We start from the raw sequence: 25176 nt of genomic DNA, 5'->3' as shown, positions 1-25176 counted from the left end.
TGATGCGGCACACTGACTATCAAGAAAATGAAAACATGGCACTTCATGTCAAAAAGGATGCCGACCCCTGCTCTAGTCTATGGCAATGAATACTATCAGAATATAGTGCTTAAACCTTTTCACTAAAGAATATCACTTACCCTACCTTTTAATCATCAAGTAAAATGTCATGAATGTCTCCCCCCCCCCCCCCAGACACCTGGGCTCTCAGCTGTGTGAGCTGGAGAAGCTGATAGATAAGATGATGGTGGAGGACTTCAGCATGTACGCCAGGAGTGACCTCAACCGCAGCCTGAGGGACGAGCCGCACGTCATGGAGAAGGTACGGGTTTGATGGAAAAACAGGGCCACCTGCTGGTGGTTAGTTAACCACTGTATGACTACTACAATCAGTGCTTCTCAAACGTTTTAACTTGGATTATAAATCAATCCAGACTCTAAATAAACTATACTACACCGCTGAATGTTAGAATTTTGTTTTTGAACTGTGACATTCAATGAATGTTTTTTGTCTGGGTCCTTTTACACCAGTGGATCTCATTTTGTAATAATGGTGACATTTTCTAATATTTCCAGGGGCAGGCCATTATCAATTAGACGCTCATTCAAGTCTAATGTTTTTTTTTTTTTTAAACCATACAGTACAAATTCCATCTCTATTATGATCGAAGATCGCTGAAGGTAGATGCCACTGGCAAGACTTTTTTGTGCATGTTGAAATCAAACCAAATCTGCCAATTAATCCATAATTGCTTTCCATTGTATAATGAAGTGGAAATCAGCCGCATCACACTGTTACTGATTACTTAATTTAATTTAGGAATATGCATGTAATGTTATCTTGCAATTGTTTTTTTTTATCTGGATGGTGTACAGAATGGTGGGTCTTTATCAAATCAGGATAATTCAGATAGTGTTTGATAAGTTGTTGGTCACATGTACTAAATTGACATATAATTGTCTATAATTTTAAACTTTTTAAACAGTTTGTCACTGGTGCAGTTAGCAAACAACAGATAGCCTTGACTCTAATATCTATCGGATGTTACGTTAATCACACATTAATCATTCATTCAAATTCAAAATATCGTGATCAAATTTCACCACAGCAAAATCACTGGCTTAAACTAATTGATTTACTGGCTTAAACGAATTGATTAATTTTTTTAAAATGTACCTTGTCATCTGTTAACCAGCCCAGTATTAGATTAGTTTGGGGATATGTTTAATAAATCACAAATATATCATCTCTGTCAGGTGGAAACCTCATATGTACAAAACTGTTACGTTACAGGATTCAAATTACAAAATAGCAAAAGTAGGAGATCAAAAGCTCGCGACACGTTTTGAGCTTGTAGATCTGCTACTTTTGATACTTCTGTGTGACGCTGTAGTATGATCAAGTAGGGCGTTAATTTACGAAAAAAACACACAAAGTTAGAATATGGAGATGAGAGGTTTCTGCCCGACAGCAACGATTATACATAAAATGTCAGATTTGGTCACTGAGTATTCATTGTACTGTATGTGTCATCATGGCTTTATCCAGGAGCGTCTGGAGTCTCTGGTGTTTGGTCTGCTGAGACAGAGGAAACTGGACTTTCTGGACATTTACAACAACGAGATGATCCTCGCCGCCAAGGCTCTCGTCACACAGGTGGGAAAAGGGAAACCCTGATACTGCGGTTCACACTGGCAGGCTACCATTTATCAGTGGTGGAAAGTAACTAAGTACATTTACTTGAGTACTGTACTTAAGTACTATTTTGAGGTATTTGTACTTTACTTGAGTATTTCCAATTTCCAATACTTTTACTTCTACTCCACTACATCTCAGAGGCAAATATTGTACTTTTACTCCACTACATGTATTTGAAAACTTTAGTTACTTTTCAGATATAAATCATGATATAATTAAACATATATTAACCACTTTAACCCTATTTTATACATAGGCTATTTGAAAATAGCCGATCTACAAGCTCACAACGCGACGCGTTGTGAGCTTGTAGATCTGCTATTTTCAAATATTTAGTACTTTTACTTTTGGTACTTTAAGTACATTTTGATGCCAATACTTTTGTACTTTTACTCAAGTAAATTTTCTGGAAAAATTCTGGACTTTTACTTGTAACAGAGTATTTTTATATTGCAGTATTGGTACTTTTACTTAAGTAAAGAATTTGAGTACTTTTTCCACCACTGCCATTTGTGATTTATTTTCAATGAAAGACAGTGACATGAAGATACAAAGATACATCCAACTTTTGTAGCTGCTGGAAAAGCTGCAACAGAACAGCTACAAAAAGTTGAGCTGGTTTCAACTGCATCTACAAAGATACAACGCTACAGATGTGCTGTGTAGCTTCGTATCTTTGAATCTGCCAGTGTGAACGCAGCATAAGACTTGATGAGACCTAATTTAGAAACAGTTGAACATTCCATAACTATCTGTGTAGTAGAGATGCGCGGATAGGGTTTATCGTCACCCGAATCCGCATATACATGTTCATTATCCACCCGCCATCCAACCGTGGTTAATTATACCATCCTATTTCTAGATCCGCACCAACCGCATCAAATTATTATTATTTTCCTGACGTTAGTTTTCAACAATGTTACTCACCACTGTCTGTCGCGATGTAGTGACTGTATACAATCCATATCTATGGTAACAACAAGACGGAGCTTGAAGCTTCATTTATTTTACTTTTACTTTCACTTTCAACTTGCTTTGTTGCCAATGCCTGCGTTTTCTAAGCGACTTTTGGGGTAATTTGGCTTTTGTTTTGGGCTTGTTTTCATAGACCTTGCTGCTTATTTCTCTCGCAAAATATGGCAACACTGGCTGAGCCGGTACAAAGACCCCTTTCCGGTAACGTGCAGTAGGCGGCTAATTTGTGCCTGATGTAAAATGACGTAATATTAAAATACTACAAATGCACGCACGGCGAGATTTCGTGCTTTTTAAAAGCTATAATAGGCCTATAGATTGATATAATTAATGTAATTCCCAAAATGTTTCACCCGCGGTTTATCCAATATTAATTCATTATTATATTTGATTGACCCAAATCCACCCAAACTGCGGTTAACTGCGGCAACCGCGGCTAAAACCGCGATCCGCGCATCTCTACTGTATAGCACTTTAGAACAGTGTTAATTTTGAATTTTAAAATTCCATTTAGTTTTTGTCATATTTTTGTCATTTGAAATGTTTTGGTTTTAGTCTAGTTTTACTCGACTAAATCTACAGTTGATTTAGTCGACAATAATTTGGGTTGGCAGTGTCATAATACCTGATTTACACTTAGCTGCCTGCCGGAAATAGCCAATCTACAAGTTGTGAGCTTATGCACGCAATAACAAGCATGAAATGACATGTATTGGTTCTAATGGATCTCTTGGATTTGTTGATGAAATTGTCAGTATATTCAGTCATAGTTTTAGTCATCATAAGTTAGTTAAATTTTTTTTTGTTCAGTGAAAAAAGGTTATCGACAAACTTTTTCCATCATACTTGCAGTTGCTTTAGAAATAGTTCTACATCCTATGCAGAAGATGGATAAAAGTACCAGATACCAGAAATTAAAACGGAACAAAAGCAAAGTAAAAATAAATGACTTTGTTCAAAGTCAGTGTAAAATAAGCTGTGTGGATGAATGGACGTCTTGTTCTTTGCAGTGTGTGGTGGACTGTGTTTCACAAATAGAAGACATCGACACCGAAGTCGTCACTAAGTAAGTAGAACTGTTCCTTGTGTTTGTCTATTGTGTAATCCTGATTACACTCATGATGCAAGGGCCTCAGAATCATCTCCATATAATATGCATGGATTAAAAGTTCTCAGTCACTGATTTCCTAATATAGTCTCGGATATTTCATATAAAAGCAAAGGTTAAAAAAAGCCTCAATCTGGGATTTCTTCACCTGGTTGTCAATATGTAGAACAGCAGGGACAATATTACTAAAACGTCATCATTTTACATTGTGTTAATTGTTTAGGAAACAGCGCTAGTGTGGGGGTCTCCTTTCATAATGTTTCACAAATCGCACATTAGGACTTGGTCATACAAACATTTTCAGTCGTGAGATTTTGTTTTGCTTTAATCCATGAATATGGGCATGTTACATTTGTGACACCCAGCGTCCACCACCAAACGCCCCACCCACAAAGAAATCTTAATCCATTCAAACCAGGAACGCATCTGTGTCATTTTGGATTTCTTTGGCTATTCAAAAATAGAAGATATACAAGCTCATACCATTATTTTTTTAAATACATCATGAAAATGTGCGCAAGTCTTTGAATATATACATTTTTAACTAAAATCGTTGCTTCTAGGGGTCCCTGGAACAAAATATTTTGAGATGGGGTGGTCCGTGGCCAAATACATCTCATTCCGGGGTCCTTGACATGAAAAAGTTTGAGAACCACTGATTATAGCAACACACTACTTAGAAGACATTTGTAGAATCCCCAGAAGCAAAGATTTGAGTTACAAATATTCGCTTAAAAACATATATATTCAAAGATTAGCACAAATTTTTCCCGATTTTTCAAAAAAATAATTGCAGATCTACAAGATCGTAGCGCGGCACACATCTGTGTCATTTTAGATTTGAGCAAAAGCCATTGTTTTATACCTTGGCTTTTCATCTACAAGCTCATAGCGCGGCACTGAGGGCCAAGGTTTTCACTTTCTGTCGTTTTGAAACGACTAACAACTACACTTCAACCTAATGACGGCTATGAGAAATGTAGTTCAACTCCACATACATTCAAAGACGTTCACGGGCAGAACTGTGCCCATTGTCCACAGACAATAGGCTTACAGTGGAGCGTAGCGTGTCCTTCCTGCCTGGCAGGGTACGGATGAATGCTTTTACAAGAATGTGGAAGGTTTGCGGTGTCTGTGCAAAGATGCAGGTTATGTTTCCATGGGTGTTTGTTCACATCACATTGTTTTTTTGTGGTGAGTGAGTGAGTCTGCATTTATCAGAGGTGGTTTGTGTGTGTAAGTTACTAGAGGTTCGGTACTCGTTGTACCCGTCTGTCTGTGTCCATATATGGAGATCTCTGTAGCTGTCTTGTCTGGCGACCTGTGTCCCTTTCATGCCCATATATGGAGATATCTGTATCTGTTAGTCCTTGTCCCTTTTATTCCCATATACAGTATGGAGATCCCTGATGTCATCCATTTATTTATCTTGAACAAATGAAAACATAGTACAGAAAATTCCATACATCATCAACACAATAACAGAATCAACACAATAACAGCACAACCATTTTTGTTCAAGAAGGGGCAGAGAGAAGCAAAAGCTTATTTTGTCCTTTTTTTTACATAAATGTAAATCAATCATAATAAAAGTAATAAATCATATCCATGTAACAGTTGTTTGTGCTCCTCAGGCTACCTGATCAGATGCGTCTGATGACGTTCCCCCAGTGGTTTGAGCTGCTGAAGAACGTCTTTGAGAACTTCCTTCTCTTTCTACAGAAAATCAAGGTGGGTATGTCCACCCGTAGACTTAGATTAGAGGTAAATAGAATCAGGCATAGCGATGTCTGCAATGTTCCCTTGTTTAGGTCACTTGCAGGACACGTTTGGTGAATTCTGCTCACCCACCGGAGCATACCATCCAGGAGACGGTTGTTTCTTCATTCAGATAGGAGAATGAATTAGAGACAGGAATCTGAGGGTAGAGAGGAGTAATGGCGTGCAAAACACAGATCCCCAGCCAGAATAGTAATGGGGCCATTACAGTTATCTTGTCGGCTACCAGGATGCCCTGACGAGTCATTTAGGTAGGGCAACAGATAAGGAATACCGTAAGATATTTTTCTAGACAAAAACATCAGTTGCTTTTTTATAAAATGATCTGGAAATGACTTTAAATGAGATCTAGGAACACGTGGTCAAGGTGGCACACTATCCAGAAGCCTTTTTTACCAGGTGCTCGAAGTCTATAAACAGTCAGACCGAAAAATTTGTATCTTGTTCGAAATTTGCATCATGTTCGAAATTTGCATCATGTTCGACATGTTTTCAATCATTGGCTATCCTGGCTGTCCTTCACTCCTTTAAAGCCAATGGGACACTTCCCCGTTTTGCCTGTCCTTTAAGCCAATGGGGGAGACGGCCCGTCCTCCGCAGTAACCGCCCTCCGCTCCCCTCTTTCAACACTGCAACAGTTGCAGACAGTGCTGGCCTCAGGCAACAGAGTTAGCCTAAATGCTAGCGTGCTTCATTAGACCTAGTTTGGCTATTAAGTTATTATTTGGCCATGTTCACCCTGACTTTAATCTTCGCTATTGTTGGGAAGACCTGTGTCTAAAAATGTTGCCACCACTTATATAAAAAACATTATTAGCGTTTAGCGTCGCATATTCAATGTTGACAGGTTTGGCGAGAAAAACAAGCAATCCGAAAAACAAGCAATCAGGTCTATGAAAACAATCACACACAGACACACACACACACACACACACAGCACCTGGTAGAATATGACTTGTCATTTCGTTCTTGTTTTTTAAACCTGTATTTCACCATATTTGTATTTATTGTCTGCAGTGTTGATGATCTAGGAACTTAAGCTTGCTTAAGGCCCTGTGTCCAACAAGATGTTTTTTTCCTGAGCGCAGCGCATGTTTTTAATTGTTTATATCGGTACCGCTGTGTTTTTGGAAACTCCAGCAGCTTATTGGCGTTGCGCTGGGCATTTACAGTGTTGATTTTGACAGCACATTTTGATTTAGTTTTAGTCATATTTTAGTAATCTGAAATGTTTTAGTCTAGTTTTAGTCGACTAAATATCATAAGATTATAGTCGACTAAATCTACAGTTGATTTAGTCGACTAAAATGTATTTTGGCGGTGCCTTGATGGCGTCGTAATGCCTGATTTTACACTTGGTTGCATGCTGAAAATAGCCGATCTACAAGCTCACAACGTGGCGCAGCACGACGCGTTGTGAGCTTGTAGATCTGCTATTTTCAGAGCGCAACACCCGAGCGCAACCAAACATAAAATGACTTGTCTTTTAGTTCTACTGGATCTCTTCTCCACTAGATCCCTAACATTTTAGTCTAGTTTTTATTTGTTGACGAAATTGTCAATATATTTAGTCATAGTCATCATAGCTTAGCTTTTTATTTAGTTTTCGTCAGTGATAAAGGTAGTCGACGAACATTTTTCTTCGTAGTTTTAGTAGATGAAATCAACACTGCTTGCTTCAAATGTTAAGGTCTCTCTCCTTCCCCTTTGTGTGTGCCTCCACCATGCAGTCCACTCTGAGTGTGATCAGGAACGTGGTGCTGATGATCCTGGACACAAACCAGAAAAGTCTAAAAGTGTTATCGGAGCAGCAGCCACCGGCGGCGCCGTCGTCGGGCCCCTCCTCCTCCTCCGAGCCCCAGGACCACCAGCAGAGCACGGCGGCCTCCTCCTCCTCGGGGGGCTGCCAGCCGCTCCAGCAGGGCGAGGCTGAGCTGGCCTACCTCACCCACGAGGGCCTGTTCATCAGCGATGCCATCAGCGATGCCCAGCAGCAGCATCAGCAGCAGCAACAGGTGGCTGCAGCGGCAGCCCAGGACCAGAGCTCTGCTCCGGGGTCCAGGGTGGTGCAGCAGCCGGGGCAGGGGGGCCGCGGCGGGGCAGAGGCCTGTGGTAGTGACTCTGCCTCGGGGACCACCGAGTCCTCCTCCAGTAGCTTCCAGACAGTAGGGGGCGCCGGCATCACGTAAGTCCTCCCATCCTAGCAGTTTCACTGCAGACTCTGGTTTTGAGGTTTAGGTTTAGGCATAGTTTCTGTGAGGTTAAGGTTAGGTTTAGGCATAGTGTTTGTGAAGTTAAGGTTAGGTTTAGGCATAGTGTTTGTGAAGTTAGGGTTAAGTTTAGGTTTAGGCATAGTTTCTCTGAGGTTAAGGTTAGGTTTAGGCATAGTGTTTGTGAAGTTAGGGTTAAGGTTAGGTTTAGGCATAGTGTTTGTAAGGTTAGGGTTGGTTTTAGGCATAGTGTTTGGTTGGGTTTAGGCATAGTTTTTGAAAGGTTAGGGTTAGGTTTACGCATAGTTTTTGAAAGGTTAGGGTTAAGGTTAGGTTTAGGTATAGTTTTTGAAAGGTTAGGGTTAAGGTTAGGTTTAGGTATAGTTTTTGAAAGGTTAGGGTTAAGGTTAGGTTTAGGGTTAGGGTTAGGTTTAGGTATAGTTTTTGAAAGGTTAGGGTTAAGGTTAGGTTTAGGCATAGTTTTTTTTTAGAACCAATGGTTTATTCCACTGGAAAACATTTTTTGTACTTATTTTTCCAATACTTTTGGGGCTTTCTGCCTTTTTATTGATAGTACACAGTGGAGATAGACAGGAAACAGGGAGAATGTGCTGCATTCCACTTGATGTGCTGCCAAGTTGTATGTCCTCATGGTTCATGGCTCATGCCTCTCCCCTCCTCCTCCTCCTCCTCCTCTAGGTCCGGTGGGGAGGACATGATGCCCTCAGAGCTGGAGCTGGGCCGCGTGGCCAACAACATCCAGGAGCTGCTCTGCACTGCCTCCGATGTCAGCCATGACCGCTGTGTTAAAGTCCTGGTGGCCAGAGCCAAGGTAAAGAGCATTCAACCTGACCTCATAGAGCTCACAACATGCGTTGCGATTGATTGATTGATTTATTAACCCATTAAGGCCTGAGGTTCCGATTCTACAAAATGTCTTCTAAATCCTACACAGTTTTCTGTAACACTTATGTTACTATATCAGTGGTTCTCAAACTTTTTCATGTCAAGGACCTCCAAAATTATATGTATTTGGCCTATGACTCCCATCTGAAAGTATTTTGTTCCAGGGACCCCCAGAAGCATAGATTTGAGTAAATTTTTTTGCTTTATATAGCTTATAGATTTGCACAAATGTTCAAGATTTTTCAAAAATTGCAGATATACAAGCTCATAGCGCGGCACCGAGTGCTGCGCTATGAGCTTGTGTATCTGCTATTTGCCAGACCCAGAGGGTCGGCCTACATGAGGCTCTGCCCCCTTTCGTCCATACATGGGCGAAAAAGACCGGCTGTATAAAAGGGACACAGGCTTACACGTAATACGAAGTCCGTCATACGAAGTCCTTATAAAGTACTATGAATTTATTCTGGGTCTGGCAGAACCAGGTCTCCTGGTCTTGTTTTGAATAGCCAAAGTATAAAATTAATGGTTTAAGTGGTTACACAGATGCGTTCCCTGTTTTAATGGGTTAAAACAACGAATTTCAGGCTGCACGCAGCCAAAAATAAGTCTGCCAGTGAATGTGTTAATTACTTCACTACATTACCGGTTAAATGTATTGTTTTTTTTCTCACCGCCAGGACGGCTCTCTGGAGCGCCTGAGCTCCTCAGAGTTCGTGGGCCTGTCCCAGGCCGTGGAGGCCTTCATCAGGGACACGGAGGAGCTGTGCTGCAGGCGCAGCATGTCCCTCAGGGGGACGCTACAGAGCCAGGCCAACCGCTTCGTCCATCGCTTCCATGAGGAGCGCAAGACCAAGCTGAGGTTAGTGTAGTGCATTGGTTCTCAAAGTGGGTTTCGGGGACCCCCAGGGGTCCTTGAGGGAGTTCCAGGGGGTCCCCAGCTAAATGATGGATCGTTAATAGGAACCAAATGGACCCTTATGGGTCTGTAACGGGTCCATTTAGTTCCATTTGTACACTCTCAGAGTTAAATTAACATTGATTTTACAATATAAATTATGGTCCCAGAGATAGAAATGCCATTAAATGGGGGTCCGTAGCCTAATGCATGTCAAACTGGGGGTCCTTGTAATTAAAATGGTTGAGAATCACTGCTTGAGCCGTAAAAATGTTCTCTTATGGGGGTCCCTGGCATATCTTTTCAAATGGGGGTCCGAAGGCTAATAAGTGTCAAGTTGGGGGTCCTTGACATGAAAAAGTTTGAGAACCTCTGGTGTAGTGTACCTCTGGATGTTTAGTCTGACTTCTGACTGTTTGAATGTTTACGCCTTTGCCCCATTCATCAAATAAATACTATGAAACCAGAGTTCTTCCACCTCTCTGCCCATCAGTTTCCACTACCATCTTATCTAAATAAGTACAACAAAACAAAAAAGTGCAGCTCGGGTGGTACAGTGTTTAGTTCTTCCTACCCACCAACGCAGAGATAAGGGGGTTTGAATATGCCACGGTGTATCCGACTTAATCCATTAAGACCGGGAATGCATCTGTCATTTTAAGATTTCTTTGGCTATTCAAAAATAGCAGATATACAAGCTCATAGCGTGGCACCGAGTGCTGCGCTATGAGCTTGTATATCTGCTTTTTTTTTTTTTACGTGGACAATTTGTATATATATATATATATATATATATTTTAAAGCAAACATTTTTAACTCAGATCTGTGCTTCTGGGGGTCATATTTTCAGATGGGGGTCCGTGGCCAAATACATATAATTTTGGGGGTCCTTGACATGGAAAAGTTGGAGCACCATAGCAACATTCTGCTAGGATTCAGAAAACATTTTTAGATATGTATTTGGCCGCAGACACCCATCTCAAAATGTTTTGTTCCAGGGACCCCCAGAAGCAAAGATTTGAGTTACAATACAAATGTTCAGTTTAAAAATATATATATTCAAAGATTTGACGATGACAGCACTGTGTTAACATGGTGTCATCATGGTGTTCCCCACCCAGCCTGCTGCTGGACAACGAGCGGTGGAAGCAGGCTGAAGTCCCCGCTGAGTTCCAGGATCTGGTCAACTCCATCGCTGACGGCAGGATAACACTACCAGAGCGCAAGCTACCAGGTACCCTGCTGCTGTGGCCTTGTTTTTGATTGATTGAATACTTAAATGGTCAGAAATGTAAACGGCACTTGGTACAGTAAGACATTAAGTAGCTGTGGCATTGCATTGAATTGTGTTCTGTGAGCTTGTACTGTATATCAGCCAGTTTTGCTGTTTGCCATGTGACAAAAGTATATGGGGCTTTCTACGAGTACGTGGTTAAGCACGCAACACATGATGAGCGGGCGGTAAAACGCTCACTAAATACTAGGTGGGGTTGATTCATGTCTTGAAACACAGACAGTGTTATGGATTTTTGCCACAGGCTGTGAAACGGCCGGAGGCTGATAAATAGACGGGAAGGAAAAGTGACGCTTGCGCGACCTTTTGATGATTGGTCGATTGGCAGCGCGTGCCCTCGTCTGCTGGAAACCTCGTCCGCTGGAACACGGCTGCGGCCAGCGGGCGGAACAGAAATCGATAGGTCATCATATTCGGCGCAACACTTGGGTGCCTCTCGCACCTTAAGTCCTCAAAAAAGCTCCGGTCGGATCGAGAATGACATAGTGACATAGTTTAATAGTTATGATCAAATCAAATCAAACTTTATTTATATAGCACATTTACAAACAGGCAAGCTGAACCAAAGTGCTGTACAGGCGATTCAAAAACGACAGTGCAAGTTCATAAAACATTTCAGAACAACAAAAAGTAGAAACACGATTAGGAAAGCTAAGAGCAAAAGATGCAATTAAATGCTATTAAAAGCAAGGGAAAAAAGATGTGGAGGGGCAGGCTATTCCAGAGTCAGAGATGACGTTTGTCCTCCTTTAGGTCCAGAGGACAGGAAGCCCAGTGACCATCTCCTGGTGGACGGACAGAAATATGCTGTCATTGGGTACGTGTGTCACCAGACTGAGTATTTCATCAGCTTTGACTTACAACTATGTGACAATACAGTATTATTGTTGCTGTCAGGCAGAAACCTCCATAATTTTACTGTGTAAAAAAACAGATCATGGTCCCTTCCTCTAGTATTGTAGCTGTGGGTGTCACTCACTTTGGAGAAGTAGTTAGACAGGTATGGGCCCTATTTTCATCGATGCCTTACCCATTATTCCTAAACTTCTTTGCCATTTTTTACTATTTTTAAAAACATTTTCAAATAGTTCAAATAGCCAATCTACAAGCTCACAACGTGTTGATGTAGATCGGCTAGTTGAACTATTTGAAAATGTTTTGAAATATAGTAAAAAATGGCAACGAAGTTTAGGGATAATGGGTAAGACAGGCGAAAATAGGGCCCTGAGGGTACTGTCCCTTTTTGACTGGTTAAAGTGAACTGGTCTCTCTCTCTCTCCACAGGACGGTGTTGCTGCTGATCAGAATGTTCCTGGAGTACTGCCAGTGTGTCAACGACATCCCATCCATCACTACAGACATGCTGACACGCCTGGCTGACCTCCTCAAGGTGTGGATCGGACACACAAGAGTTAATCCATAAAATGAAATGTTTTTAAAGGGGTACTGTGTAAGTCCCCAAATAACGATTTTTAGCGACCTCTGCTGGTCACTACAGTCATTGCTGGTCTAGTGGATTCCTTCATTTCCCAGAATTCCATTTGTTTTCACCGCAAGGCGGAAGCGTTTCGAAAAGCGTTCTTTTTGTCGTTTTATACTATCTGCGGATCGTTTCTCTTAGCCAGTGGAGCTTTAGTTACCGTGAGCTGTGTTTTCTTTTGCTGTTTTTCCATCTTCAAATCCTATAATGCCATAAAAACAGCGTGAAATTCCTTTTTGTTTCTAGCGCGGTAGTTCCGGGATAAACAGGATACCGGTGCATTTCCGTTTCTGTTTTCCGGCCGGTTGACGTCAGTTTTGCGGGAAAGACGCCCCTGTCCACCGTCAATAGAAAATAGGTTTATAAAAGGCTTTCCGGGTTGACATTCATGGAATGGGTGTTGTGAAACATTTGCCACTCACAAAAGATATACAATTTAACTTTAATTTTTTTTGAAAAAGTTACCTAGTATTACTTTATCAAAAGTTTTCAAGAATAGTGAGGGAAAAAAAACACGATGCGACACATTGGGAGCTTGTAGATGGACTATTTTTGTATGACACCGTTGTATGGCCACATTTTAAATAGAAGGAAAAGCAGTAAAATGCAACGTTGAACTCCTCTCTCTCCTCTCTCTGCAGCACTTCAACTCTCGGAGCTGTCAGCTGGTGCTGGGAGCTGGTGCTCTGCAGGTGGTCGGCCTCAAGACCATCACCACTAGAAACCTAGGTAAGGACTGGACACATGACGGGGGTCCTCAACAGGGGGTCCGGGACTCCCTAGGGGGTCCTCAGAGTTACTACAAGGGGGGCCGCCAAAATCTTTGTGTGATAGGAGCCTTTTTCTTTTTACAGTAACCAATTGAACCCTAGTATCCCTATTCTGAGGGGAACATTAGCCGAAAATAGCAGATCTACAAGCTCACAACGCCTCGCAGCCGCGACACCGGCGCTTGTTTCACGCACATGATTTGGCAACACGGCAGCCAGCGAACACAAACACGCTAATAAACAGCTGACATTTGGGGAAAGCGATAAAAGGGGCTTCGGTGCACATGGTAATGGTCAATGGCTGTGTGCAAAATAAATGCAGATCAATTGCTCCAGCCACTGAGGAGAACCGGGCAGAAGAGTTTGTGGGGCACACACAGACACACACAGAGCCACAGAGCTTTGTAGAATTATAGGATGATGCTATTTTTCTTATGTTTTTGTTGCTTTTGAAACCAGTATAGAACTGTCATTGAAAATGAGAGTCACGGGTGGCAGTTGGAAAATATTGACCTTCATGAAGTGACTCAAACTTAAAACTCTGAGTTTGTCTTGCTTCGGTCGGCTGTTTCACATTGTGTGAAGTAATTTCTACTGTACTTGTTAAGTTCAAATGGCTGCGTATTATATTAATACCATTAATATAAAGAATACCATTCATATAAATACCATTGGCACAGTATATATTCCTACTTTTCTAATTGGGTGTAACATTATTAATGCTGCCCAAGTTTCCAACTAATTTGTATGTGTGTCTCTCTCTATGCACAGCGCTGGCCTCTCGTTGCCTCCAGCTGGTAGTTCACTACATTCCCATCATCAGAGCTCACTTCGAGACCAAGCTACAACCCAAACAGTACAGCGTCCTCAGGCACTTTGACCACATCACTAAGGTGAGTCACCACCGCTGTCCCTGCTCTGCACCTTGTTGTCATTGTTGACCTCACACCTAGGACTCACGTAACCCCTGCTACATTACAGCAACTTGCTATGGGCCTGGTTTTCAAGATACTCAAGGGACCAGTGCCACATGTACCTGCCAAACTACTTCAAAAGAGTGAGAAACGCCGACAGTCACAACACTAGAGGGAGCTCCACTGATCTCATTCCCCCCCAGATTCGGCACAAACATGGGGATAAATTCATTCTACTGTTATGCCACCAAAATGTGGAATGTCCTACCACCAGCCATCAAAAAGTGTGACTCCCTACCCTCCTTCTAAACCTGCATAAAAGAACAAGCTCACAATGCGTCACACCGGCTATTTCCTTTTCTTTTTTATTTTTTTACATTTTGGGAAACTTTTCGCCTACGACATTGGCATTGATTATTAGTTGATATTAAATGATCAATTAGTGATTATTTTTGTATGTATCTTTTAAATCGATTATTTCTGTTAACTGTTGGCCTTGTCTTGTGTTCCTTGCAGGACTACAATGATCACATAGCAGAGATCTCAGCCAAGCTGGTAGCCATCATGGACAGCCTGTTTGAGAAGGTTCTATCAAAGGTACGTTCATATCATCACGGCTCTGTAGATTTTACTAAAGGTTTTATTCCAACAGCCATTTACGGGGTTTCCCTTTATACAGGTCAAGTGGTAGAAAAAATCTAAACTACCGTAGTTATAATTGGAAACTGTAACGGTTGACCAAGCGGCCAAGGCTCCAAAAATGAACAAGTTCAGAATTTGCAGATCGTTGAGTTTTATTTCTCTCCCACCTCCGGAAAACAGTCCAATATGCAGCAGGTAGATAGTGAAAAATAGACTTACAAAAATTATGGAATTACTTAAAGCACAACTAAAGACAACAAACCATACAGTCATTGCACAACAAGGCTATCCCTTAACTAAGGGCCCTGGCAGCTCTGTCTCACGGCTGTTAACGCTTTGCTTGCCAAGTTCAACTAACTGACTGTCACTTGCAGCCTCCCTTAAATAGGGAGTGGATCCTACCACAAGCACAGAAACAATTAACCTCAAAATTAGCTCATCTACAAGCTTACAACTATCTGATGAATAAATAACCTACCACATAAATAGATGTTGCACTTTAAACTAAACACCATTTTGGGTTTGCATTTACTTCAAAAAGACATAGAAATACTTTGCTCATTAACATTGTCAAACACCCCTCCTCCTCTACAGTACATGGCACGTTCCACCCCTTCTTAACCCAATTGACTAGCCTGCTCTGTTTAGGCAGTTACCAGTCAGATTCAGAGGGTGCCAGTACTGCAGAGGAAAGACCAGGTGACAAACAAACATTTCAGATCAGTTCCAATAAACAGTGTTTAAATAAACAAAGTTTGAACCCCTGAAGTCTGTGTCATTTCTACATTGAATACAGGTAAAAATCCTATGCTACAAATAGTCCCTTCCCTCTTAGTGTGTCTATGTATAGGGCACGGGCTGCCCCGTGACATTTCCCCCCCCTTCTGAAGGCGCCCCCTGTGGCGTCCTCAAACCGGAAGTCTGTGGTGCAATACTCTGACCCCTTGTGTGCCGAGACGTAGGTGTCGACCAGGTCTGCCGCTTTTGCCGCCGTCTCCGGATCACGTTCCTTGACCCAGACCCTCACTTCTGGCCAGAGGACCCAAAGGTACTGCTCAAGGACCATCTTCTCCATGATGTCATCTTTGGTGGACGAAGAGAAGTCAACCCACTTGCAGAAGAGGTCTTTGAGGCGGGCATACAGCTCCTGGGGTGACTCGCCCGGTAGCACATCAAGGTTACGGAAGCGTTGACAGTACGAGTCTCTGTTCACCTCATACTTCTTCAACACTGCCACTTTCAGCCTGTCATAGTCTTGAGTGTGGGCTGGGTCCATAGCTACGAAAGCACTTTGTGCCTTCGGACGGCCCACTGTTGTCGTGGCCAGTTGTAAACACCTGCCAGTCTCTCAAACGTTGTGAGGAAATGTTCGATGTCATCGGAGTCCTCCAACCTCATCAGCTTCGGGTCCCCCATCGGCACTGGTGCTGACGCTGGTCCTGCTGCTGCAGATCCCGTCGATGGCCCCGCTGCATCGGTAGGCCTCCTCGGCTGCACCCTGGCTGCCTCCATGTCCAACTGGAGCTGGGTTATCTGATGATTGATGACGTCGAGCTTCCGCTCCTGACGCTCCCTCTCCTTGTCCTGCTTCCTTTCCTTCTCCATTTGAGACTGCATGTATGTGTCGAACATTCTTGCCAGGTTGGAGAAAGTTGCCTCCTGGGAAGAGGTGGTGCTCACCATGGGTTGGTCGCGTTCCTCCATATCTCCCCCTGCGGCACCGCCTTCCTCCTCCGAGAGTGCTACTTGCTGCTGCTGGCTTCGTAACTGTGGTTTTGGAGGCTTTCTGAACTGTCCTTTCTTTTCTTCTGACACCACATGTAACGGTTGACCAAGCGGCCAAGGCTCCAAAAATGAACAAGTTCAGAATTTGCAGATCGTTGAGTTTTATTTCTCTCCCACCTCCGGAAAACAGTCCAATATGCAGCAGGTAGATAGTGAAAAATAAATAAGATGTGGAAAAATAGACTTACAAAAATTATGGAATTACTTAAAGCACAACTAAAGACAAAAAAACATACAGTGACTGCACAACAAGGCTATCCCTTAACTAAGGGCCCTGGCAGCTCTGTCTCACGGCTGTTTTAAAGCTTTGCTTGCCAAGTTCAACTAACTGACTGTCACTTGCAGCCTCCCTTAAATAAGGAGTGGATCCTACCACAAGCACAGAAACAATTAACCTCAAAATTAGCTCATCTACAAGCTTACAACTATCTGATGAATAAATAACCTACCACATAAATAGATGTTGTACTTTAACTAAACACCATTTTGGATTTGCATTTACTTCAAAAAGACATAGAAATACTTTGCTCATTAACACATTGGGTGCCAAAACCGTATATATACGGTTTTGCGCATACTAACGTTGAGTGCCAAAACCGTATATATACGGTTTTTGAAAAAAAGAAAAAAAAATTAATTTTTTTTTTTTTTTTTTTTCCTTTTTTCCTTCACAGCAACAGGAAATATCACTCCTACAAGATTTAGACTCCAATCCACCTCCTGGTTAACTTATGACTTCAAAAACCTGTATCTCGGCTCCTGTGCACTTTTTTTTTTTACAATGTTAATTTAACTATTTTCAACTGGCTGCAACTATGGAATGGATTTCCGAATGTTTTAAAATTTTTCCCCCCGATTGTACGAGACCTGTATGTGTGTAATGAGGGGATCACCGTGAGGACAGTGATCACTGAAAATATTTTGTGACTACTTGAAAAAGGTTCAAAATGTTTAAAAAGTCCTGGCACTCAAAGTATAATATTTTAATAAACCTCTGGCACCCAATGTGTTAACATTGTCAAACACCCCTCCTCCTCTACAGTACATGGCACGTTCCACCCCTTCTTAAACCCAATTGACTAGCCTGCTCTGTTTCGGCAGTTACCAGTCAGATTCAGAGGGTGCCAGTACTGCAGAGGAAAGACCAGGTGACAAACAAACATTTCAGATCAGTTCCAATAAACAGTGTTTAAATAAACAAAGTTTGAACCCCTGAAGTCTGTCATTTCTACATTGAATACAGGTAAAAATCATATGCTACAAATAGTCCCTTCCCTCCTAGTGTGTCTATGTATAGGGCATGGGCTGCCCCGTGACCGAAACATTTATATTTTATTTCCAATTATAACTATATATATAGTTATTAGGGCTGTCAAAGTTAACTCGATTAATCGCAATTAACTCACTGTTATGTTAATCGCGATTCATTATTTAATTCGCAATGAATTGCATATTTATTCATTTTAGCCAATTAACCTACCAGTAGTTTACACAGCTCTCTCTGCATGTTACTGTTGTTACCTCACAACTCATTAGGAACTACATTTACTACAGCATTTCTTCAGCTACTTTCAAAGGGGAGCTAAATGCTAGTAGTAGATTGGAATGTAACAGAGAGGCTACAATATCCTCTGCTAAATGTATTTTTACTTTGTTATATTTTGTAGAATCCTGTATTCATCCTGTATGATCATCTGATTTAATGTTCATGTAAACATTTAATTATATTTTAGCAAACCTTTATAAGCCTACAGTACTCCTATTACTAAGTCAATTTAGCAGATCATTATACCTATCTGCTGCAGCCTGTGTTTATACTATTGCAGTACCATTCAATGGTTTCTGGACAATATTTGTCATTGTTTGATTGATTTCCAATAATATCGATGAATCCAAATAAAAGAATCTATGCAAGAAGTGGGCAGTCACAGTTGAGCTCTATATAGCAAACTTATGTTGTGAAAGTGTGACCTCTAGTGGCTGAATGCTGTCTTATTGTTAACTGTTTGTGCTGTGTGTGTGGTTTCAACAGTATGAAGTGAAGGCCCCCATGCCCTCCGCCTGCTAACTGTTGTTAACTCTGTGTGTGTGTGTGTGTGTGTGTGTGTGTGTGTGGTTTGAACAGTATGAAGTGAAGGCCCCCATGCCCTCCGCCTGCTTCCGCAACGTCTGCAAACAGATGGCCAAGATGCATGAAGCTCTCTATGAACTGTTACCTGAGGAACAAACACAGGTTCGACCACTAATAAATACAAATGATAAATAAAATGAAAAACCATCATCTTCACATGTCAGATTACTACACACACACACACACACAGGGATGAGGAGCAATAGATCTACAAACTGAGATGAAAAGTATTAACAAGACCTAGTGACAGTGGTGGAAAGTAACTAAGAACATTTACTTAAGTACTGTACTTATTTTGAGGTATTTGTACTTTACTTGAGTATTTCCAATTTCCAATACTTTTACTTCTACTCCACTACATCTCAGAGGCAAATGTTGTACTTTTACTCCACTACAATTATTTGAAAACCTTAGTTACTAGTTACTTTTCAGGTATAAACTATGATATAATGAAACATACATTAACCACTTTAGCCCTATTTTATACATAGGCTATTTGTAAATAGCAGATCTACAAGCTCACAACGCGTCGCATCGCGACGCGGTGAAAGCTTGTAGATCTGCTATTTTCAAATATTTAGTACTTTTACTTTTGGTACTTTAAGTACATTTTGATGCCAATACTTTTGTACTTTTACTCAAGTAAATTTTTAATTCTGGACTTTTACTTCTAACAGAGTATTTTTATATTGCAGTATTGGTACTTTTACTTAAAGACTGTGTGCCGTGATTTTCAGTGATCCCCCCCCCCCCAAAAAAAACATAATCATCAGGTATTATGGTTATACTAGGAGGAAGATTTTTAAAAAAAAAACGTACATAAAGTGTTAAAATTATGTTTTTATGTGGACACGCCTCCAGTTCATTAAGTATACCTGGTTCTCACCTTAGCACCTCCTCCACCACCTTAGCACCACCCACCTGTCCTAGTCCCTCCTCCACCTCATGCCCACACCTGTTGTGTTATGATAATGAGGGGGAGGGTATGTTTTTACTGTGTCACTAAAGCGCTGTTTCTCTATTGGCACGTTTGACCCTCAAGGTTTCAGCCTCCAGGTAGAAACTCAAAATAGTCAGAGAAGACATAAAACACCATAAAAACACCACCAGGGGGCTTAATGAAGTTCTATCAACCGCATAGACACATGAAAAACAGAAAACGTGCAAAACCATGGCACCACCTCTTTAAGTAAAGAATTTGAGTGCTTTTTCCACCACTGCCTAGTGATTAAATAATTACATTGGATCCATTGGAACACACCACAAGTTTTTATCCCATTTCCTGAAAATGTACAGTTATGGGCATACAAGGTTTCCTCCCGACAGTGAAAATATTGGAATATTCTGTGATACAGTACAAGACATTAGTGCATATTAACATACATTTGTAGAAAGTATATCAGAACATTCTCTGGGACAGTAGCAATACTAGTGTTTTTTTGTTTTTCTTCCTGTGTACAGATGCTGTTCCTGAGGATCAATGCCAGTTATAAAATGCACCTTAAGAGGCAGCTGGCACGACTCGGCGTGGTGAATAACGGTGGCCCACAGCACGGGTACGACCCAGGATTTACACTGTCATTTTATGTAGTAGACCAAGGGGTTCCCAACCTTTTCAGGCCGCGACCCCCAAAATAATCATATTTGAACTGGGCCCCCCCCCCCACCTGACAAGCACTTGGAAAAACTGAAAATATATTTTCCGTTTATTAAATGGCTGGAGAAATGGATGGGGAAGACCCATGGTATTGAACAAACACTCTATAGCAATGAATACTATCAGAATATAGTGCTTTAATCTTTTAACAAAAAAAATTGTTTTGTTTTGACCCAAAAATATCACTTACCCTACCCTTTTAACCCATTAACACATTGACCGCCAGAGGTTAATCTCATAATGTACTCACCAGTGCCAACGTTTTATTGTTGTTTTTTGTTTTTTTCACGTTGCCATAGACCTCGTTAAAATCCTTAAGATTGAGCTCTGCACTGTTTGTAAACATCGCGGCGATCTCCCTGCGTGTACCAGTCCAAACCACGTGTCAAACGGGGTATCCATGTTGTAGTTAGAACGGTTTAGGTTAAACAGTGATCAGCGAGGAGAAAAACTACAATCGAAGAAAATGGCGTTGCAGTGTGCGCTTTAGAATGGAGTCCTATGGGATCTGCAAAACGGGATCCGGAATAATTCCATTTCCGGTGGTGTTACAATGAAATGTGCCGTACTAGAAAATTGAAAAAAGCACCACCGCCCGTAGGCTACGGGATCGGCGCTGTACAGTTGGATTTATCGGCCCGGAGGCTACGGGCCCGGCGGTGAGAGTGTTAAGACCTGGAACGCAACTGTGTGTAATTTTTTGATTTGAGCTAAAAAGCATTATTTTACACTTTGGCTATTTAAAAATAGCAGATATACAAGCTCATAGCGCGGCACCGAGTGCCAAGCTATGAGCTTGTAGATCTGCTATTTTTGAAAAATATTGAAAATGTGTGCAAATCTTTGAATATATATATATTCTTTTAAAGCAAACATTAACTCAAATCTTTGCTTCTGGGGGTCCCTGGAACAAAGTGATTTGAGATGGGGGTCCGCAGCTAAATTCATATCATTTTGGGGGTCCTTGACATGAAAAAGTTTGAAAACCACTGATATAGAAACATATGTTTTTCAGAAAACCGTTAGGATTTAGAAGACATTTTGCAGAATCGGAACCTCAGGCCTCAATGGGTTAAATCAATTTGTTCACTCAACTGTTGCACCTCCATCTTGGTCATGTATTTCTAACTGTCTTCCATCCATGCTCTGCTCCCCTGTACTGCTGCTGCTGCTTGTTGTCCAGGCTGGTGGGGGCGGACGTGGCCTTCTACACGGAGAACGTCCAGGCGCTGCGCACCCTGGAGAAACTGGACCTGAATATGGCAGAGATCTGGGAACAGAAGAGGTGATGGAAGGAAGGAAGGGGGTCTTTTTGGGGGGAGAGGGCTGCCATGGTGCGGTGCCACACACACATACAGCCACCCTAGGACAGACCACATTCAGAGAGAGAGAGAGAGAGACAAGCCACTACTATCGCACGAACACCTCCCCAACCAACCCAGGGACTGGAGATGGGGACCACCCCCGCTCAGGCCAAACGCCCCCCCCCGCCCCGCGGGGAGGACACTGGCTGCTGGGAACCTGAGGGAGAGAACGGGTTACTGGTGGAGGGCTGGCTCTAAAAAGCAAGGGTTCTTTTTTTTTATTTCAAGGAACCCCCCTTTTTCATTATGCATTAGGGGCAATGGACCCCCATCATTCTGAGAGTGTAACAGATGGAACCAAATGGACCCCGTCTTAGACGGGGTCCATTTGGTTCCATCTGTTACACTCTCAGAGTTAACAGGCCTGTAAAAGGGTCCACTTGATTCCTTAGCTATCAATCATTTTTGCTGCATGGGGGGTCCCTGCGCCCCACTTTGAGAACCAATGCTCTAAAGAGAGAGAGAGAGAGAGAGAGAGAGAGAGGATCCCAGTGACATTGTGGGACCAAACTCAACATGTGCACAAGTGTAGGGGTGGGGGGGGGTGTATGGTTTTGGGTGGCGGCAGGGCCTCTGAAAACGCCTCCCGTTTAAAAGACTTTTTTTGGAGGGGGGAACGCGCAAACTGTGCCTCCCGTTCAAACTGCTGTCAACCTCATCTCACTGTGCAATTCAAAACTAAATGATTTATGAAAGGACACTAAAAACAAATAACTAAATTATGGTCGATGAAGCGGATGTTGTAAATGATATACGATTATAAGAGACGGTGGGATAATTTATTACGTTTTTTTCGGTCTCGAGGCGTTTGAGATAGCAGCAGTTGCGTTCTGTTGTACTTGGGCGCCAAACGGTTTCACGGGCGGATTCAAGATGTTGAAATGGAAATGTAGAGGCTTTGTTTTTTTGTTTTTTTTAAATGTGAGAAAAATCATCACTGCTTTTTCTTACTTAACTGAATGAATTTCAGTGACTCCTCCTGTTAATCAGAGTTCAGATCAGCATTATTTTGCACTGAATCCATTTTCTGATTTTTATCTCGGTTTCGCCCCCGAATTGATCAAGAATTCCCATTTCACAGGCATGAGACCAAGCTCCGTTATACAGTGCAAAGTTAAAGGGCAAGACCACTTTGGTAGAGGTTTGGGGTTGTGTAGTTACCTTGCCATGATGTAACTCCAAAGGTGGACAAGAAATCAAAAATAATAGCTGCATTGATTAGATCATTCAAAATATGCTCCTCTTTGACTTAACATTGTACGTCAATTTAGCACGTAAACAAACACAAAGTTGATTCAGACAATATAGAACATCACCAAACCCAGTAGTACTTGTTTTTTTTTAATACAAATATTAACTTACTGTTGATTTTTTTCAAGAAAAAACCCGGACTGGATCCCCGGATCCGGATCTTCAAATTGTAAAATCAGCAGGAAGTTGACATTTTTATTAAAACAACAAACAGTACTGGGTTTGGTGATGTTCTATATTGTCTGAATCAACTTTGTTTGCCTTCGTTTGTGTGCTAAAAGAGTGACTTTGAGAGCTGTTTTCTCATACAATTTAAGTCAATGAGGAGCATATTTTGAATTATCAATTTCTAATCACTGGAGCAATTATTTTTGATTTCTTGTTCACCTTTGGAGTTACATCATGGCAAGGTAACAACCCAAACCTCTACCAAAGTGGTACTTTAAGCATTACACAGTCATTTTGGGGGGAAAGAATAGTGGATCTAGCCTGGTAAACCCTCCCTCCGGAAATCTCAATTCCATTTCATTTCAGGAGTGAGTCTGGCCTGATCCGCCTGTCTGCAATATTGGCTGTGCTGGAGTTGGGCGGGAGTAATACCGTTGACTGACAACCCCTTCAGCCAATGATAATTTTTCCCCTTCAGCCAATCAGCAGTTCACCAGTCTTAATGTGACGCGACGGGACTTTTGAGACAGCCATACCCAAAATGGGTTGCCTTTTTCGGGGACAATGGTGTCACTGCCCGCCCCCTACCGGTTCTCTAATTATTTTTTTTAAAATAGGCTTTGTCATGATTAATTGACCACATATATGAAGTTAAACAACTAAATTCTATCCAAACGATATCTTATAAGTAAATTCCGTGCCTCAAAATAGAAGTTAGAGAGCTTTTTGAAGTAAAAAAATAGCGGAGAATTGGCCGCACAAGAAAAAGATGGCTGCCGTTCGTGTTTTGTGCTCACTCGAACTCGCCACCTGATTGGCCAACGTAAGCTGTCAATCACAGAACAATGAGCGACGACGCTGATAGGCGCGGCCGTTTGGCATACACAGCCAATATTGCAGAGAGGCGGTTCATGCCAGACTCACTCCAGGAATCAAATAGAAATGAGATTTCCGGAGGGAGGGTTTACCAGGCTATAGTGGATCCAGTCTGTTAGAAATTTTGCATTTTCTCTTATCTGGCTTCCGGACCTCAGTTTACCGTTCTTTTTTTAAAACGTTAAGTAGCATAATGTTTTGGAGCAAAACTCTTCACATTTTACTTGAGATACGTTTAGCCACATTATTATTAACCCTGTCGTCCTTATTCTGGGCTTGTTGTTAAAGTGAAAACTGAAAATGGCAGATCTACAAGCTCACAACGCTATTGGCTATGCGTTGTAGAAGGGCTATTTTCAGTGGGAGATATTTTAGCGCCGAGCGAAAACGGGGGTGGGCCTAGTAAAGAGTCCTGAGGTTTTAAGTCGTTAACACAAAGGTTTCCTGAAAAGACTGCACAAGTAATATCAACGTGATTTGAGCTCCTGTGCATTAAGCCTTACGATTGTTTGCTCTTGTTATGAATGGTCTGTTGGGTGGAAACCTCATATGTCCAAAACTGTTATTTTCCAGGATTAAAAAAAAAATGCCAAAAGTAGCAGATCCACAAGCTCGAAACGCGTCGCTTCCGTGTTTCGAGCTTGTAGATCTGCTACTTTTGACGCTGTAGTACGATCAAGTACGGCGTTAATTCACGAAAAATCACCAAAGTTAAAATACGGAGAGAGGAGGTTTCTGCCCCGACATCAACAAAATGGTCTTTGGCGCCATTTATCCAAAGCACATGATAATGTGCGTTAACATTCACCCATTCACACACAAACGGCGGAGGAAGCCATCCACCAAGGCACCAACCTGTGTCTTTGCTCGAGGACACTTCCACACGCAGTCGAGGGGGGGGGGGGGGGGGAAGCCAGCCATGGGTGATCGAACCGGCGGGAAACTTTCCCGGTTCCACAGCCACTGCCTGTGATGGAACTATTTGTTAACTTGGCCTTATACCTTTACTGTATTTGTAATATGCATGAAAATGACATGTTTGACTTTTAAGCCATTTAAGACCGGGAACGCATCTGTGTCATTTCTTGATTTCTTTGGCTATTGAAAAATAGCAGATATACAAGTAGATCTGCTATTTCATTTAAGAAAATTGTGAAAATGTGTGCAAAAAAAAAATAATAACAGTTTTTTAAAAAAGCTTATGTTGCTATATCAGTGGTGCTCCAACTTTTTCATGTCAAGGACCTCCAAAATGATATGTATTTGGCCGCG

General features: G+C 41.8%; 1 protein-coding gene across 2 annotated transcripts in view; it reads left to right on the top strand.

The window, feature by feature from the left end:
• vps54 (VPS54 subunit of GARP complex) overlaps positions 1–25176 on the top strand; it is a 41502-nt gene that overhangs the window by 15665 nt on the left and 661 nt on the right. Inside the window, exons 8-23 of one of the 2 annotated variants that reach the window (XM_080417076.1) lie at positions 196–322; positions 1550–1657; positions 3685–3740; positions 5417–5513; positions 7292–7746; positions 8471–8603; positions 9355–9536; positions 10694–10806; positions 11620–11683; positions 12151–12256; positions 12988–13075; positions 13888–14009; positions 14547–14627; positions 18583–18690; positions 20050–20144; positions 21429–21530. In XM_080417076.1, coding sequence (XP_080273202.1) covers positions 196–322; positions 1550–1657; positions 3685–3740; positions 5417–5513; positions 7292–7746; positions 8471–8603; positions 9355–9536; positions 10694–10806; positions 11620–11683; positions 12151–12256; positions 12988–13075; positions 13888–14009; positions 14547–14627; positions 18583–18690; positions 20050–20144; positions 21429–21530 — 2037 coding nt within the window. Of the gene's footprint in view, positions 1–195; positions 323–1549; positions 1658–3684; positions 3741–5416; positions 5514–7291; positions 7747–8470; positions 8604–9354; positions 9537–10693; positions 10807–11619; positions 11684–12150; positions 12257–12987; positions 13076–13887; positions 14010–14546; positions 14628–18582; positions 18691–20049; positions 20145–21428; positions 21893–25176 lie in introns of those variants that run through there. The other variant, XM_080417077.1, reaches the window with a different exon arrangement.

The sequence above is a fragment of the Gymnoscopelus braueri genome, assembly GCF_963280865.1.
Source record: "Gymnoscopelus braueri genome assembly, chromosome: 2".
In the NCBI taxonomy this organism is placed as follows: Eukaryota; Metazoa; Chordata; class Actinopteri; order Myctophiformes; family Myctophidae; genus Gymnoscopelus; species Gymnoscopelus braueri.
The sequence above is the reverse complement of the archived record's forward strand: the minus strand, read 5'-3'. Positions and strand labels throughout refer to the sequence as shown.